This window comes from Pelobates fuscus, chromosome 1 (genome assembly GCF_036172605.1).
Source record: "Pelobates fuscus isolate aPelFus1 chromosome 1, aPelFus1.pri, whole genome shotgun sequence".
Taxonomy (NCBI): Eukaryota; Metazoa; Chordata; class Amphibia; order Anura; family Pelobatidae; genus Pelobates; species Pelobates fuscus.
Window position 1 is genome coordinate 420,975,076 of NC_086317.1, and position 15,983 is coordinate 420,991,058.

At 39.1% G+C, this 15,983-nt stretch overlaps 1 protein-coding gene across 1 annotated transcript; it reads left to right on the forward strand.

Moving 5' to 3' along the window:
• The first annotated feature begins 4,829 nt into the window (after nt 1-4,829).
• Nucleotides 4,830-15,260, forward strand: LOC134597477 (uncharacterized). The gene is made up of 5 exons (XM_063444834.1): nt 4,830-4,969; nt 10,010-10,115; nt 10,196-10,302; nt 11,849-12,021; nt 14,808-15,260. The coding sequence occupies exons 1-5, from the start codon at nt 4,864-4,866 to the stop codon at nt 15,081-15,083; spliced, it is 768 nt and encodes a 255-aa protein (XP_063300904.1). The 5' UTR covers nt 4,830-4,863; the 3' UTR covers nt 15,084-15,260.
• The last annotated feature ends 723 nt before the right edge of the window (nt 15,261-15,983 follow it).

Below are 15,983 nucleotides of genomic sequence, written 5' to 3' on the forward strand. Positions count from 1 at the left end.
ACTGGACCATGTAGCAATAGAAGAAATTTGCCTGGTCGACGAATCACTTTTTCTTTTAGATAAGGTATGTGGCTGGCTGTGAGTGCATTGTTTAACTGGGGAAGAGATGGCAGCAGGATGCCGTATGGGAAGAGGGTAGGCCGGCGGAGGCAGTGTTATATTCTGGGAAATGTTCTGCTGGGAAACCTTAGGTCATGGCATTCAGACATGTACCATCTATGTAGAGATTGTTGCAACCCCTTCATGGCAAAAGTGTTGCCCGATGGCAGTGGCTTCTTTCAGCAGGACAATGCACTCTACCACATGGCAAATATAGTTCAGGAATGGTTTGAAGAACATGACAAAGTTCAAAGTATTTCCTTGGCCTCCAAATTCCCCAGATCTCAATCTGAATGAGCATATGTGGGATGTTCTGGAACCACCTCGCACATTGCAGGATTTAAAGGATTTGCTGCAAATTTCTTAGTGACAGATACCACAACACACATTCAGAGGTCTTGTAAAGTCCATTCCTCGATGCATCAGAGCTGTTTTGGCAAAACGAGGGTTACCTACACAATATTAGACAGGTGGTTTTAATATTATATATATATGTAGAGAGCACAAAGCCAAGGTAAATGGTTGTCTCCTTGCTGTCTGGAATCTTTCCCTCCTCCCCTCACCATCTCCTTCTACTTTTTCTCCCTATTGTCACCTCCCCTCTCTTGTTTTTTTCTTCTTTCCTCTTTCTGCCAAATGGTTTTCTTGCTGTATTGATAGATCTAGGTCAGGTCAAGTGCTTAACATACAAAACATCTAAGACAGTGGTCCTGGTTGCTTGATCTCCAGCTAATGTATTTTTAAATATGTAATAAATTACCACATGTTGATATTGATGAGGAAGACCAGCTGTTATACAAAACTGGGAAAGCTGCACATCTGGGTAACACTTTAATTACTGGAGATGTTAATTACCCAGACATATACTGTGATAGAGGAAATTGTAGCTCAGATTTGTATTCCTAACACTATAGAATCCCTTTAAGGAGGATCTGATGGCATGACATTTGCAAATAATTGCTGAAAAAAAATTGCAGAAATATTGTGATTGGATTACTCAAGGCAAAATGATGCCACAATAAAAGCAAGTTAATATAAAAGCCCCATGGATGGATGGTATTCACCCACTAGTAGTTAAGGAGCTTAGTGTGGAAATAAATGAACCTCTCTTTGTAATCTTTCAGGATTTGTACCAGAGGAATAGAGAAATGCAAAAAAGGTGTGGATCCTATATTCAAAAAGGGTTAAAAATTGTTTTCTGGAAACTATAGACCTTTGAGCTTAATTTCTGAGGCTGTAAAAGTATTTGCAGTGTTGTTAAGGGATAATAATCAGCAATTAATTAAGAAGAATTTTGTTATTAGTAAATATCAGCATAGTTTATGAAACATAGGTCATGTCACACTAACTTAATTGCATTCTACAAAGTAATAGATAGAATTATATAGTATTAGTATAGAATTGGGTGTTACAGTGGATGTACTCAACATAGATTTTAAATACACAAAAATAAGTCCTGCGCTCAGACTTCCACTACTCCTGGGCGGCAGCAATGACTATAGTACACATCAGCCCCAATACAAAACCAAAGAAAAGAGTTGCTTGCACGCTATCCCTAATTCCTATGCATATTTAAATAACTGGAGATTTTTAGTATCACTCCAATGGCCATTAGATGTAAGCCAATCTGCCACGTCAAAGCAAACCTCTCAGGTGTCTCCTACACTAACAATTCACCTTTAGATACTCTTCGCAATTGGTCCACCGTTCGAGGGAGGCGGGTCATATCTACCTTTAAATTGTTACCCGTACGTGGATATCACTTCAGCTCTTCAGAAAGGCAGATCTACCTCCGAAACGCACGTCAGGCTGCCATGCACATACTCTTGTTTTTAACAAGCACTTTGTTCTTGATAATGGCTGCTAGTGTGACCTTCCAGTATTGATAGACTTAGGATTCCAGTTTAGTCTAGAGGGGTTGCCTCGAAGCAACAAGGGGGAAAGTATAGCTAGCTACAGAATGGTTATCGGCATCTAAGCAATTTACTTCCGTTCTGTTTTGCTGACTGGGCTGGTGATAGTCTGTTCGTTTACCTTCACATTTGAGGTCTGTAGTATTATAAGGGATCTGATACAGTTAATTTGGAGACTGAGGTTTTGAAGTAAACAAGCATCTAATGTAATACTGACAGCTTTTCCTTAAACAGACCTCTTTTTTCCTTTGATATAAGTGAAGTTGGCTTAAAGGGACACTATAGTCACCTGAACAACTTTAGCTTAATGAAGCAGTTTTGGTGTATAGAACATGCCCCTGCAGCCTCACTGCTCAATGCTCTGCCATTTAGGAGTTAAATCCATTTGTTTATGAACCCTAGTCACACCTCCCTTCATGTGACTTGCACAGCCTTCCATAAACACTTGCTGTAAAGAGAGCCCTATTTAGGCTTTCTTTATTGCAAGTTCTGTTTACTTAAGATTCTCTTATTGCCTGCTATGTTAATAGCTTGCTAGACCCTGCAAGAGCCTCCTGTATGTGATTAAAGTTCAATTTAGAGATTGAGATACAATTATTTAAGGTAAATTACATCTGTTTGAAACTGAAACCAGTTTTTGTTTTTTCATGCAGGCTCTGTCAATCATAGCCAAGAGAGGTGTGGCTAGGGCTGCGTAAACAGAAACAGTGATTTAACGCTTAAATGACAGTGAAATATCCGGGCGAATGATCTAAACACTAAAACTGCTTTAATTCGCTAAAGTAATTTAGGTGGCTATAGTGTTCCTTTAAGGAAGTGTTATCTATTTTACAAGAAGACATATCCCATAAGCATAGGGGGGAAAGGTCGGCCTATACCACCTAAACTTTTGGAATTGGTGCAGAGAGGGTGGAAGAATGCAGAGAAGAGCATATTCAATCTCTAAACATTTTAAAGAAATCTCTAGATTACAAGACAATGAGAAGTGTGAAGAATTGACTAAAGTTGGTATTCAAGTGGCACAGGTCTCAACAAAAACCACTATTCCTATTGGTGAAGTTTCCAGTTTAAAAGACCTGAAGGATAAACTGGCAGAAACGTCCTGCAGTAGATTGTAAGATAGTGGGGATTTCAGTGCAAAACAACTATGACTGGTGTGTCTGTTGCAAAAGCACACTGTTTTCAATCCATGGAATATTGTTTGGTGGATGGTTCTCAGAAAGGTTTGACTTGCTTGCTGCATATTTGCTAATGAATACATATTTGACATGTCTGAAGTGGTCTTATAGGTTTGTGTTCTGTTTGAAAGTGAAACCAGTTTGTTTTTTTTCATGCATGCTCTGTCAATCATAGCCAGGGGAGGTGTGGCTAGGGCTTCATAAACAGAAACAAAGTGATTTAACTCCTAAATGACAGTGAATTGAGCAGTGAAATTGCAGGGGAATGATCTATACACTAAAACTGCTTTATTTAGCTAAAGTAATTTAGGGGACTATAGTGTTCCTTTAACATGTGGAGAGACACAGATGGGGGTTAACAGGTGGCGAGATACAGGTGGGGATTAATAGGTGGAGAAACACATATGGGGGTTAACAGGTAGAGAGATGCAGATGGGTGTTAACAAGAGGAGAGACACGGAGTGGGTCAACAGATAGATACAGATGGGTGTTAACAAGAGGAGAGACACAGATGGGATTAACAGGTGGAGAGACATAGATGGTTAACGGTTGGAGAACACAGATGGGGGTTTGGACAGGAGAGGAAACACAGATGTGGGTTAACAGTTGGAGATACATAGATAGGGGTTTGGACTGGTGGAGAGACACAGATGGGAGTGTGCACAGGAGGAGAGATACGGATGGGGTTGATAAAGGAGGAGAGATACGATTAAGTACCAGAAGATGAGATGAAGGTGTTTTGGTGTCCACTTGTAAAAGTGCCAACTATAGAAATCTGCACACTTTTTTAATGCCAAACTCCAGACACAAAAAGCAAGCAAAATTTCTTTATGTGTCTGTAGTGTGCCTATAACATTCAAAACTACATGCTTAAGTACACAAGCATGTTCACACAAAGCAACATCAAAAACAAATTGCAAAATTCAAGCCATAACTAGATTCAGAATGTTCCCATTTCCAAATGTATTTTTTTACTCTTATGTTACTCCTTGTAATTAACATACTGTGATATTATATCATGTGTCACACATATATAACTATGCAAATTAGCATGGGAAGTATTTTCTTAAGGTGACCGCCCTAATTGCCAGAGACCCAGACGTTCCTCATTGGTTGAGAGTTATCATCTGACGCTATGGCAGCGGAGACGAAGAGTGGTGATTGGGCCCTGTCATTCCTAGGATATTCACCAATCTGTAAGCATCAAAGAGAATGCTAAGAGGTTATTTATTATTTTACGACAAAACTGGACACATGGAGCGCTCAGCAGGAACATTCCATGATCATGGGCATGCTGAAGGCATGTGCCCTGGTGCACCCAAATTGTCCTCCAAGTTGACTTTTTCTGTCTCTGTGAGCAGTTTGCTATGAATTTGGAGAGAGAGAAAAAAATCTGTTTGACTATGTTTGTATACAACCAGCTATTACTAGAACAAACATGTACATTTTGCATCTCAATTTTAAATTGGTATTTATTTTTTAAAGTAAAATTCAAGTTTTATAATAAATATATCTGGGTCCATTCATTTCTACTGTGATTTGAACTTTGTCCCAGAATTTGTCTCTTAGCAACTCCCCTTGCAGCTTGTGACACCTGTAGATGCCAGAGGCAATGCTTTGATTTGATTGGTCGGTTAAAGCTGGGCTCCTGATTGGCTGGATTGTGTGCCGCCATGCTTCTACCTCTGTCTCTCGGGCTTGCCCTGTCTCTCGGGATACAGTGGGTTCTGTGGGCCGTGGCTGTGTTGCTCCAGACGGAGAAATTCTATGACCTGGCGGGTAAGAGACTACATTAACATTGCTAATACACACACGGTATCCACGTGGTTAATGCAGGAGTTGGAGTGGCAGCCATGTTAGGTGAGGGCGGAACCTTACAAAAATAAAGAATGACAAAGTTATAAAAAAAACTCTGCGGCTGGGCAAACGAGCTCTCTGCACTAGAAAGGCTGTCAGTTTGCATTACGTCCCAATATAAGGCAAGGTATCGGGTAGGCTGGGTAGGGACATATAGTCAGCCCAAATAAAAAATGGCCGCCGTCAAGTGATGGACGCCGCTTGGTAACTAAGCAACGTTGGAAGTTACATAAACTGAAGGTGCGCATGCGCAATATTTCTGAAGTGTTTTGTAGTTAGCTGCTACTAGAATGTAGTTATGTACTCATATTTAGTAAATGAATCTGAGCTTTTAAAGGGCCAGCCCAGATCCTACCTCTAGTCAATTTTCCAATAATTTCTAGACTTGTTTTAAAATAATTATCCAGGTGGTGCTTTATATTTACTGAGACACACTTCTGTCCAGTAGCAATGTCTGAAGGAAAACATTTTGTATGTGCATTTTACCATGTAGGAAAATTGGACCTTAAAAAAATAAATAAAACACTTCACAAAAAAAGTGGTTATGGTGTAAGGACCTAGTCTCAGCACTCTTAAATTTCAACATTTTTGCTCATAGCACAACTTCAGTTAATGTGGAAGCCATACTTGCAAGGTATATGGTCAAGGCGCAGCTCCTGCAACTTTAAAATGTTCTGTTTTGCATAAAAACTCCATTTCGCATCGTCAAATGAGGGCACAAAACTTTTCCAAATGACGCCAGAAACCAGGGGATGGTGTTGTGGCTCATTTTTTTTTCAGGTGTTAAATCCACGCTGTCACTTTTTCTGTTTTTGGTAATAGGAACATAAACATAATGGAGAATACATGTTTTATTAACAAATCCATTTCTGCCCAAATATTGATTGTGGCACAGCACAGTTTCTTATATCATCTGCACAATAGATGATAGGAACAGGAACAGGCAACATTTTGTGTGTGTTATGGAAGGGAACAAATAAGACAGTCGTGCATTCACAATATTGGGGGACCATACTAAATTGCCATATAGACGAATGGAATTTTTTACTGATTGCTCCATTTCTAGAGTTTATCCCAGAATTCCTGTCTATACACAACTCCCACCCAGTTTATGCAATTAGCAGCCGTTTTTAAGTGCATATTACAAACCTTAAACCACTCAGAAATGTTCAAAAGATTGTCATTTCTGGCTGCTGGAGAACAAAATGTTTTGTAACTTTTGGTGGAGTTTTGTGACTCACACGAACCCACCAACCTGCTATACTGCTGATTAATAATTGACCGCCACATTTTCTACACTTTAAAATTATTGGTACAAAATAAAAATCATTAAGTTTTTTTTAATGTCAAGCATATAAAAGCATATACAAACCACAGTTTCGACTGAGTTCTTCTAAAGGTGTAAAGCTGCGCTACACTGCTTACACGCATAGTGTCAATGAATATCACAATTAAACATAAAAACTACTTGTAGATGGATTAAAATGACTTTGCTTTAATTCTAACTACAGGTAATAAATATCCTGGCAGAAGATAATGGTGTAGATATGTTTTAATAATTGTTACATGTCCGCATAAAGTTTTGCATATTTCCTGATTTGGTTGGGACATTCCTCCCAATGTCGCATATTTTTGCTGTGTAGCTGCTATCAGGGCCATTGCTCATATTTTCAACAGTACAAATGCTATTTATTTACTAGTAGCATTATTCATGAAAAAAAACATGAATGAAGCTACTTTATAAGTCGAGTGAAGCTGTGTTATGTTAATATTAGCTTGTCAAGCAGTAAAAAAATAAACATGAATGCAGGAGTTTATGTTACATCAGCATGTTGCAGAATATTGTTACATTTACTGTGCTTCTATTTTAAACAATAGGAGAACCAACCTTTGCCTGCAAATTCTCAGCCAGTTCTGGACTGCATAGAAGCCCCACATTTGGACTAAATAAAGGAAATGCAGAAATATATTTTATATATTTTTTAAAGGAACACTATAGAGTCAGGAACACAAACATGTATTCCTGACCCTATAGTGTTAAAACCACCATCTAGCCCTCCGTCCCCTTCCTTACATTTCTAGATATAGTGAAATCTTACCTGTATTCAAGTCTGCTGCCTCTGCCGCTGACCTGCCTCTGTCTGCTGACATCATCAGAAGTGGTGACCTGAGCCAATCACAATGCTTCCCTATAGGAATGGCTGAGACCATAGACATAGAATACATAGACGCCGCACGTCTATGGAATTCTGTGTTGAGCGGCGAGAAATGCGGCAGCCATCTTGGACCGGTCGCCGCTCTACTGAAGCTATTAAAGAACCCTTGGAAAGCCCATCTCACTAAAGGTAAGTGAAGGACTTGGGGCACTTATAGCCCTTAATGCCCTTACCCCTTAATACCCCTAACCCATGTCATTAATGCCCCTACCCCTAATCCTTAATACCCCTATCCCTAGTCCTTAATACCCCTATACCTATGGTATTAATACCCCTACCCCTACAGTGTTAATACCTCTGTGCTGGGGTAGGGGTATTAAGGACTATGTGTCCTGGGATAGGGGTATTAACACTATGTGTGTAGGGGTATTAAGGATTAGGGCTAGGGATATTAAGGGGTAGGGGCATTAAGGGCTATAAGTGCCCCAAGTCCTTCACTTACCTTTAGTGAGATGGGCTTTCCAAGGGTTCTTCAATTGCTTCAGTAGAGCGGTGACCGGTCCAAGATGGCTGCCGCATTTCTCGACGCTCAGCACAGAATGCGGCGTCTAGGTTGTCTATGGCTGAGACTGTCAAGGAGGCAGATCGGGGCAGAGCCAGCACAATCCAATGCTGCACACTCTACAGCACTGACCCAGGAAGCACCTCTAGCATCCATCTGAGGAGTGGCCAGTGAAGTTATCACTAGGATGTAATGTAAACACTGCATTTTCTCTGAAAAGACAGTGTTTACAGCAAAAAGCCTGTAGGTAATGTTTCTACTCACCAGAACAAAAACAATAAGCTGTAGTATTTCTGGTGACTATAGTGTCCCTTTAATTATTTATGATTGTGACACCTTGAATATTAAAAAAAACATCCTGGAGTGTTTTTTTTTTTTTTTTTAAATATGCAGAACCCCTGTTCACCTCATTGAATGTCCTCTTTTAGCAGGATAACTAAGTCTTGTTTTACTAATTTATTTTAAATGTTTTATTTTAGGAGACTGTGTTCACTGTTTAATAACTGTTTAACATCTAATACATTTTTGACAGGAGTAGGGGAATTTTAAAAATAAAGTAGAGGGTGACTTTTGTGCAATTTGAGAAGCTTTGTTAGTGTTATATGAAAAAGTAAGTGTGTGCTTTGAGCTGTTTGTTTGTAGGGAATGATAGAATCCTCTGCTGTGAGCTTTGCTACATAGCTGTATTTGGTAGCAGGGGATTAATCGATGCAGAGAGCACTGTCTGGAGAATTTGATTCTCTCGGTCATATTTGTACGTTGATCTGACTTCCCAGGTACAAATCCACCGGTCCAGGCTGAGTGACCCACAACTTTATTTTCAGCTTTGCTCCGTAACAAATTATCTTACTCCTCCACTGATTTCATTATGTTACACCTATGAGCATTTATGCGTAAATCTACATTCATTTGAGCTTGAAATTACTTTCCCCAGTTGGATGGAAAAACATGCAGTTTCAAATAGTGTAATTTCTGTCAACACGTGAAAACGGTGACATGCATATTTATGAATGTAACCATATTTACTTGGATTTATTTTTGTAGATTTCCCAAATATTACCTTTTTATTTGTGCCTTATATAAGTAGGTCATGGGTGAAGGCATTGATAGCTGTGAACTGGTTAAAACAAAAAGCAATACAGTATTACAACAAAACATATTCATGGGTAATAATACAAGTATTTGTACAAGGAACAATTATATTACTTTGCCAAAGGTCACACGGAGCCAAATCACAGCTTTAAGTCTCCGGGGTCATATTCCACTGTTTGTCCTGATGTAGCTGTTGATGCATGCATTTTCCTAGCAGTATCTGCTGGCACTCAACAGTTCTGTCATACTGTAAAAAATTGCCCAAGAGCAAATGGAGTTATATGGCTGTCATTTTAGATGTATTGTCCAACTTAAGGCTTTTTACCCTTTTGGTTCTGCTACTTAACTTTTTTTTAATTCAGTTTTGACATGAGAAAAGTTATGTGAAATATCTAACATTTAATTTCAAAATCTGCCATTTCTTATTTATTGGAGTAGTATGGTGAATAAACATTACTTTGCTTTGATACGCTGAGACATCTTTAGCTCCCTGTCAAATGAAATATAAATTTTCAAGCTTGCCAATCTAGTTTTCTTGCATATGTTGTACATCAGTAGGAAGAGGGGTTTATGCAAATATATATATTTTTTTTATATAATTATAAAAGAAAAACAGCATTTACATTGCTTACTGTTTTGCCTCATTAGAACATTTAGTCATCAGGAGACTGAAAAAAAACCCTATTCTAACGAATTTTAAAACGGAACTCTCATTGCAATTAATCTTTATATTATTCAATACAGCATCACGATCAATGCGTTTTATTCACTAAAACAGGAAATTGTAGGAACATACTGAAAAATAGCAAATTTTAGGTTTGTGTTATTTCCTTCTAAGGTCTCCACAATTTCTTTGTTCAGTGAAAAATATTTAATTTTTGTTATGTTGCTATGTTTAAAAAAAAAAAAATAGCATATCATTTTTTAAACTAGATTTTTTTTATTGAAAACACATTTTTATACATTGTAGAGACCAGAGGTGTAGGATGGAGACCTAACGGACAATTTATAAATTGCAATATGCTATCTACTTCTCAATGGTTGTTTAAATTGTTGAGAGGAAGTACATTTGCAGCAGACTTAATCAATCAAGTAGGAATTTTGGTGAAAAAATAAAAAGTATCAGTTTCTGAATATTTTTCCTTTAAACAGGTAGTGGAACATTTGTGCTTCTTGCGCATGTAAGTCTCCGATGGGTAGGAAGAAGATATATGCGACAGCAGATTCAAACCGGATTGATCACATTATGGGGCATACGGTTAGTGATCAAGTAAAGAGATTTCTGATCCTGTATTAGGATGAAATATGTCCATTAAAAGCTTATTCTTTGTCTTCTAGGCTTGGTTCCTTCTTGTTCCTTCGGATCCTCAGAGATGGTCATGACAGACGATTTAATGGTGTGAGAGACAGTCCAGGAACCTTCCTTATTTACTGGACTGTGCAAGGTGAGATATGACTTTGAAATTTCAAGTTGAACTCTTGTCTCCTATATCACAATTACAAGCACGATTCATGACTTTAAAAAAAAATTGTGCAAATAGAAAAATCTCAGGCACTCACTGCAATTGTCTCCAGGCAGATTTATTGCAACGTTTCGACCTGTCATGGTCTTTATCAAGCTTGATAAAAACCTTGACAGTTCGAAATGTTGCAATAAATCTGCCTGGAGACAATCGCAGTGAGTGCCTGAGATTTTTCTATTTGTACATATTCCTTGTGTTTTTTTGCTGACCCATGCTCAGTAGTACCCTGGGTTGAATTGTTGTGGCTGAGTGCGACCCTACCTTTTTTTTACTTTAAAAAAAAAATTGAACCACCAGCAGCATCTTCCGTTTTTATACCTTGCAGTTTTAAATTTCTGTATTGGTCAGATACTTTCTTTGGACCATTATCAGCAAAATTATTTTTTACATTTACACATTCCGTGGTGCTAGGTATTCTTTACAGTTATGATAATTTCAGTGAGGGCCTGTTTGTATAAGATAATTGTCTTTTAGGTTTCAAATATTGGTGAATTTCAGTCTCTCAAATATAAACAGGGTTCATTAAACTGGAGATTTCAAATTATAGGACAAAATAGCCAGATTGAACAAAAATCCTCCAGTTCATATATATTGTCCTAATGTTATAGGGGAACTCTGAAGAAGCCATGCACAGAGAGTCCGGACACAGGTCAGTTCAGGAAGCAAAGGTCTTTATTCTCACCGATCGGGTCTCAGCTGAACTCATTTCCAAAATGTCTGAGCCATGAGCACATGGAGTACAGGCTTTTTATACAGTATGCAATCCCCTACTATACCCTTGCACCAATCAGCAAATAGTATTTACTTCATTACCTTATATGGTTCGGCAACATGGCACTTGAGGAGAATGGAATGTTGTTTTTCAAATCAAGCACATGCTCAGTACATTGATGACAGTATATTAGCTACACGTAACTAACTAACAGATACCTGTACTCCTAGCTGAAATCCAATTACACTAAAGTAAAAATATTGTCAATAGCCAACATTTCCAGATTTCATGAATAACCCTGGTTACTGGTACTACACTATCAAACTAAAATCATTGCTGCTTAAAAATTTACTTAAACATTCATTGGCACTGAAAAAGATCTTAATCAAACCATGCACCTTGCACAGTTAGTAATTATAGAGTCTTAATCCAAAAATTATGTTAAAATAGAAGTATTAAAGCTTAATTAGGAAATGTTATTTAAAAAGAATGAATATGTTGCTAGGGCCATTTGACTTGTGCTTATGTTGCTAGGGCCATTTGACTTGTGTTCCTTTCCGGATTTAAAGTTGTCAGCTTATAAATGGGTCAAAGCCTAGAGATTTATTTTAATAAGCAAAAAATGAATAATAAAACAGATGTTTATATTTCTGGATAAGATTATACAGAGAAATTTACAAAACTATATGGTTCTTGCCATACGTCATTGCATCATCTCATATGCACTTCTAAACTTAACCTTCTGTTTTTACTCAGGTGTTTGGATCTTCATAACCCTCCTCCCATCGTTGATTTTAAACCTAGAGACACGGAACAAGCCATTGGGTGTGCTTGACTATTTTGGCTGGGCTCTGTGGACCATTGGTTTTCTTACCCAAACTATTGCAGATCAGCAAAAATGGAATTTTAAAAGTGACCCAGACAATACTGTGAGTTTAAATAAACGCAAAACAAAAATGAGTATATGTAACAGGGTCAAAAGTGACATGTTTATTTGGCATGTGCTTATGTACATAGGCTTGTTTCTGCGAGGGGGTGATCTACATAAGGGTAGCTCCATAACCCCTTCATGGCTATGGCATTTTGTGCCTTAAAACTGTCATGCCGAACTTGCGTTTCTTCTATTGTTTCCTCTTCTCTTCCTGTCTCAGAATCTGTTCTTCTTTTCTTTATTACTGATCTAGTTTTCTTTAAAACATAAGACAAATTAGGGACTTCTCATAAGGGCCCCCACCAGTTGCTAATGGGGGGGAGGGGGTGGAGGGAGAATGGAGAATGGGCTCCCTTTTGTCACTTAGGACCCCCACCTGCTGCTAATGGATGGGGGCCATGGGGAACACTAGGTCCCCATGGTATAGTTTAATAGCCCCCGCTCACAGGAGCTGGAGGGCACTATGCCCCCTCATTATTAATATGAATAGGTGGGCACTTTACTAGATTTGGGGCAGCCACTGACTGCTCACTGTTTAGTAGACATGCCCCTAATTGCAGCATAGCTTTAAGGACAAAACTGTTTTGTACACAATATTACACAAGAGGTCATCCAGTTAGAATTAAGGAAAGGGTTCTTTACAATAAAAACAAAAACTAGGTGGACTTTTCTGTCCTAGTGGTTTTATCAAATTCTGTAGATACTTGTTAAAAGGCTTTGATTTGGTCAACGTCTTTAACATCATCATGGTACCCACTTCCTCTGACACCAACCACTTGTTATTGCTTACCAATTTGCAGATTTTCTAATTAACCCCTTAAGGGCACAACTTTTGGAATAAAAGGGAATCATGATGGAATATTTCCGTCATGTGTCCTTAAGGGGTTAATTGCCATAGCAACTCCACCAAGACACAATAACAGATTTCTTTATCAACGTATATACTTCACTTTAATGTACAGTACATGAATCTGGACCCACGTTGTTTACTGACGCTTGTGTCCTCCATGCATTTTGTTGTATATGCACATGCCTGCAGTGCTGATGGTCTCTAAAATTAAGAAAAACATTTGCATGCTTTTAAAATCTTTGCCATACTGATTGGAAAAGTGCTCTTTGTGGTAAGCATCTGTGGCAACATGATTTTGCCATTGAGGAAAATTATGGACAAAAATAAATGCCAGTGTCTGTGTATGTATATGGAATAGGAAACCAAAATAGTGAATAGATTATAGAAACCAGCTTAATATATATTTAAAGGACCACTCTAGTGCCAGGAAAACATACTCGTTTTCCTGGCACTAGAGTGCCCTGAGGGTGACCCCACCCTCAGGGACCCCCTCCCGCCCGGCTCTGGAAAGGGGTAAAAACTTACCTTTTTCCAGCGGTGGGCGGAGAGCTATCCTTCTCCGATCCTCCTCTTCTCCTCCCCGTCGGCTGAATGCGCACGCGCGGCAAGAGCTGCACGCGCATTCAGACGGTCACATAGGAAAGCATTCATAATGCTTTCCTATGGACGCTTGCGTGCTCTCACTGTGATTTTCACAGTGAGAATCACGCAAGCGCCTCTAGTGGCTGTCAATGAGACAGCCACTAGAGGAAATAGGAGAAGGCTTAACCCATTTACTAACATTGCAGTTTCTCTGAAACTGCTATGTTTATGAAAAAATGGGTTAACCCTAGAAGGACCTGGCACCCAGACCACTTCATTAAGCTGAAGTGGTCTGGGTGCCTAGAGTGGTCCTTTAAAGGACCACTCTAGGCACCCAGACGACTTCAGCTTAATGAAGTGGTCTGGGTGCCAGGTACCTCTAGGATTAACCCTTTTTTTTATAAACATAGCAGTTTCAGAGAAACTGCTATATTTATAATAAGGGTTAATCCAGCCTCCAAATCCTCTAGTGGCTGTCTCATTGACAGCCGCTAGAGGCGCTTGCGTGATTCTCACTGTGAAAATCACAGTGAGAGCACGCAAGCGTCCATAGGAAAGCATTGTAAATGCTTTCCTATGCGACCGGCTGAATGCGAGCGCGGCTCCTGCCGCGCATGCGCATTCAGCCGATGACGTCGCGATCAAGATGGAGAGGAGGAGGAAAGCTCCCCGCCCGGCGCTGGAAAAAGAGGTAAGTTTAACCCCTTCCTCTCTCCAGAGCCCGGCGGGAGGGGGTCCCTGAGGGTGGGGGCACCCTCAGGGTACTCTAGTGCCAGGAAAACGAGTATGTTTTCCTGGCACTAGAGTGGTCCTTTAAGGACATTCTCAAACCCTACACTTTGCGTATGTGAGTGTTACATCTATCTGTCTGTCTGTCTATCTATCTCTTTATATATGCAAAATAATAACATTTCAGTATCTTGACTAATAGGTACAACAACACTGTTTTAGGTTTTCCCTTTGTCTAGTTTTACATTGGTGTACAAACTGATGATTCAGTGTAGTATGATGATTCAGTATGATACAAAAATTGATGATTCAGTAGCTTTAATTTGTGGCCTTAAGCACAATTCCTGTATTCACCTTGGTAAAGATGATAGCAGGAGATGGCAGTGAAAGAATGAAACTCTGTTAAATGAGAAACCGTTTTGTATTAAAACCCTGGAATTTTCCACATAAATCTCAATGTCGGTATTCACTGTCTTCTCTGATATTATTTGCTATCTTGGGATCTGTCTCGGAGAGATAGTAGCTATTTTGTCCCCATTCAGCATATGTTCATATTGTGCTTTTTTTTTTTTTACTTTTTATTGACGTGTTTTTTTGGTTTTTTTTCCATGCTGTTTCTGTAGGGGAAGTTTATTCAGAGTGGTCTTTGGGCATACAGTCGCCATCCAAACTACCTCGGAGAGATCTTGCAGTGGAGCGGACTGTTCCTTAGCGCTGCATCTGTGCTTAGCGGCTTCCAGTACATTAGCATCATATCACCACTTTTTGTCTGGTTTCTGCTTAGTTATGTCAGTGGAATTCCTATTCTAGAGAAACAGGCCATGAAGCGATGGGGAAGTGATCCTGGTTTCCAGAGCTATATTAAGCAAACACCCGTCCTCTGGCCATTCGCTTTTTAGAGGTTTATATCCACATAAGGATACCTGTGCAACTATCAAGTGCTATGATTATGCTATCATTGTGTTTGTGTGTATATATAAACACACAGATTGAAAATATATATATGTAAGTGATATTCATCCAATCAGACAATTTTATAACAATTTATTGAATAAACCTTATAACCATCAGCAAAAGTGTATGTTCCCATGTTTTACTTATATTTACATATGCACAAGGATTTTTTTTTAATTTTTTTTTTATATGAGTCTCTTGATTCTGAAGAATTGGCTAAGGACTTTCAGATTTTAAGCCACAATGGCCAGGCTAGAAATGTGTGTGATTAAAAATGTTGATTTGCTGGAGTTGGGAAGAAGATAATAATTTCAAGAGTTTCATCAGGTAAAGGTAATACTAGTCATGTGGCCGCTACTTTTACTGGCATTCAAGTTAAATGTAGGAACAATCGACTTCAAATCTAGTTTATTACCACATTTGACAATTTTGCTAACAGATGCTTTGCATTACAACATGTATTGTTGAGTTACTTTTTTTTTTGTATGGTAACCTTAATGTAAAAAAATTGAAGATATATAAAATATTACTAAATTGATTTTCTAATTAGGGCCTCATGTTAATGAACTTTCTAAATGATTAGTAAAACTTTCCGAATGATTTATTTACACAAGTTGCAATTCATGACCTATTGCCCGCCCCCCCCTGAGCGACGGGTGGGGGCCCTAAATTAGAATAAGGGGGGACCTATTGTCCTCCCCCCCCCGAGCGGTGGGTGAGGGCCCTAAATTAGAATAAGGGAGGACCTATTGTCCTCCCCCCAGCCCCCAGCGGCAGGTCGGGATCCTAAAGTAAAATAGGGGGGAGCTATCGTCCTCCCCCCCCCCCCGGCCCCCTCCCCTGAG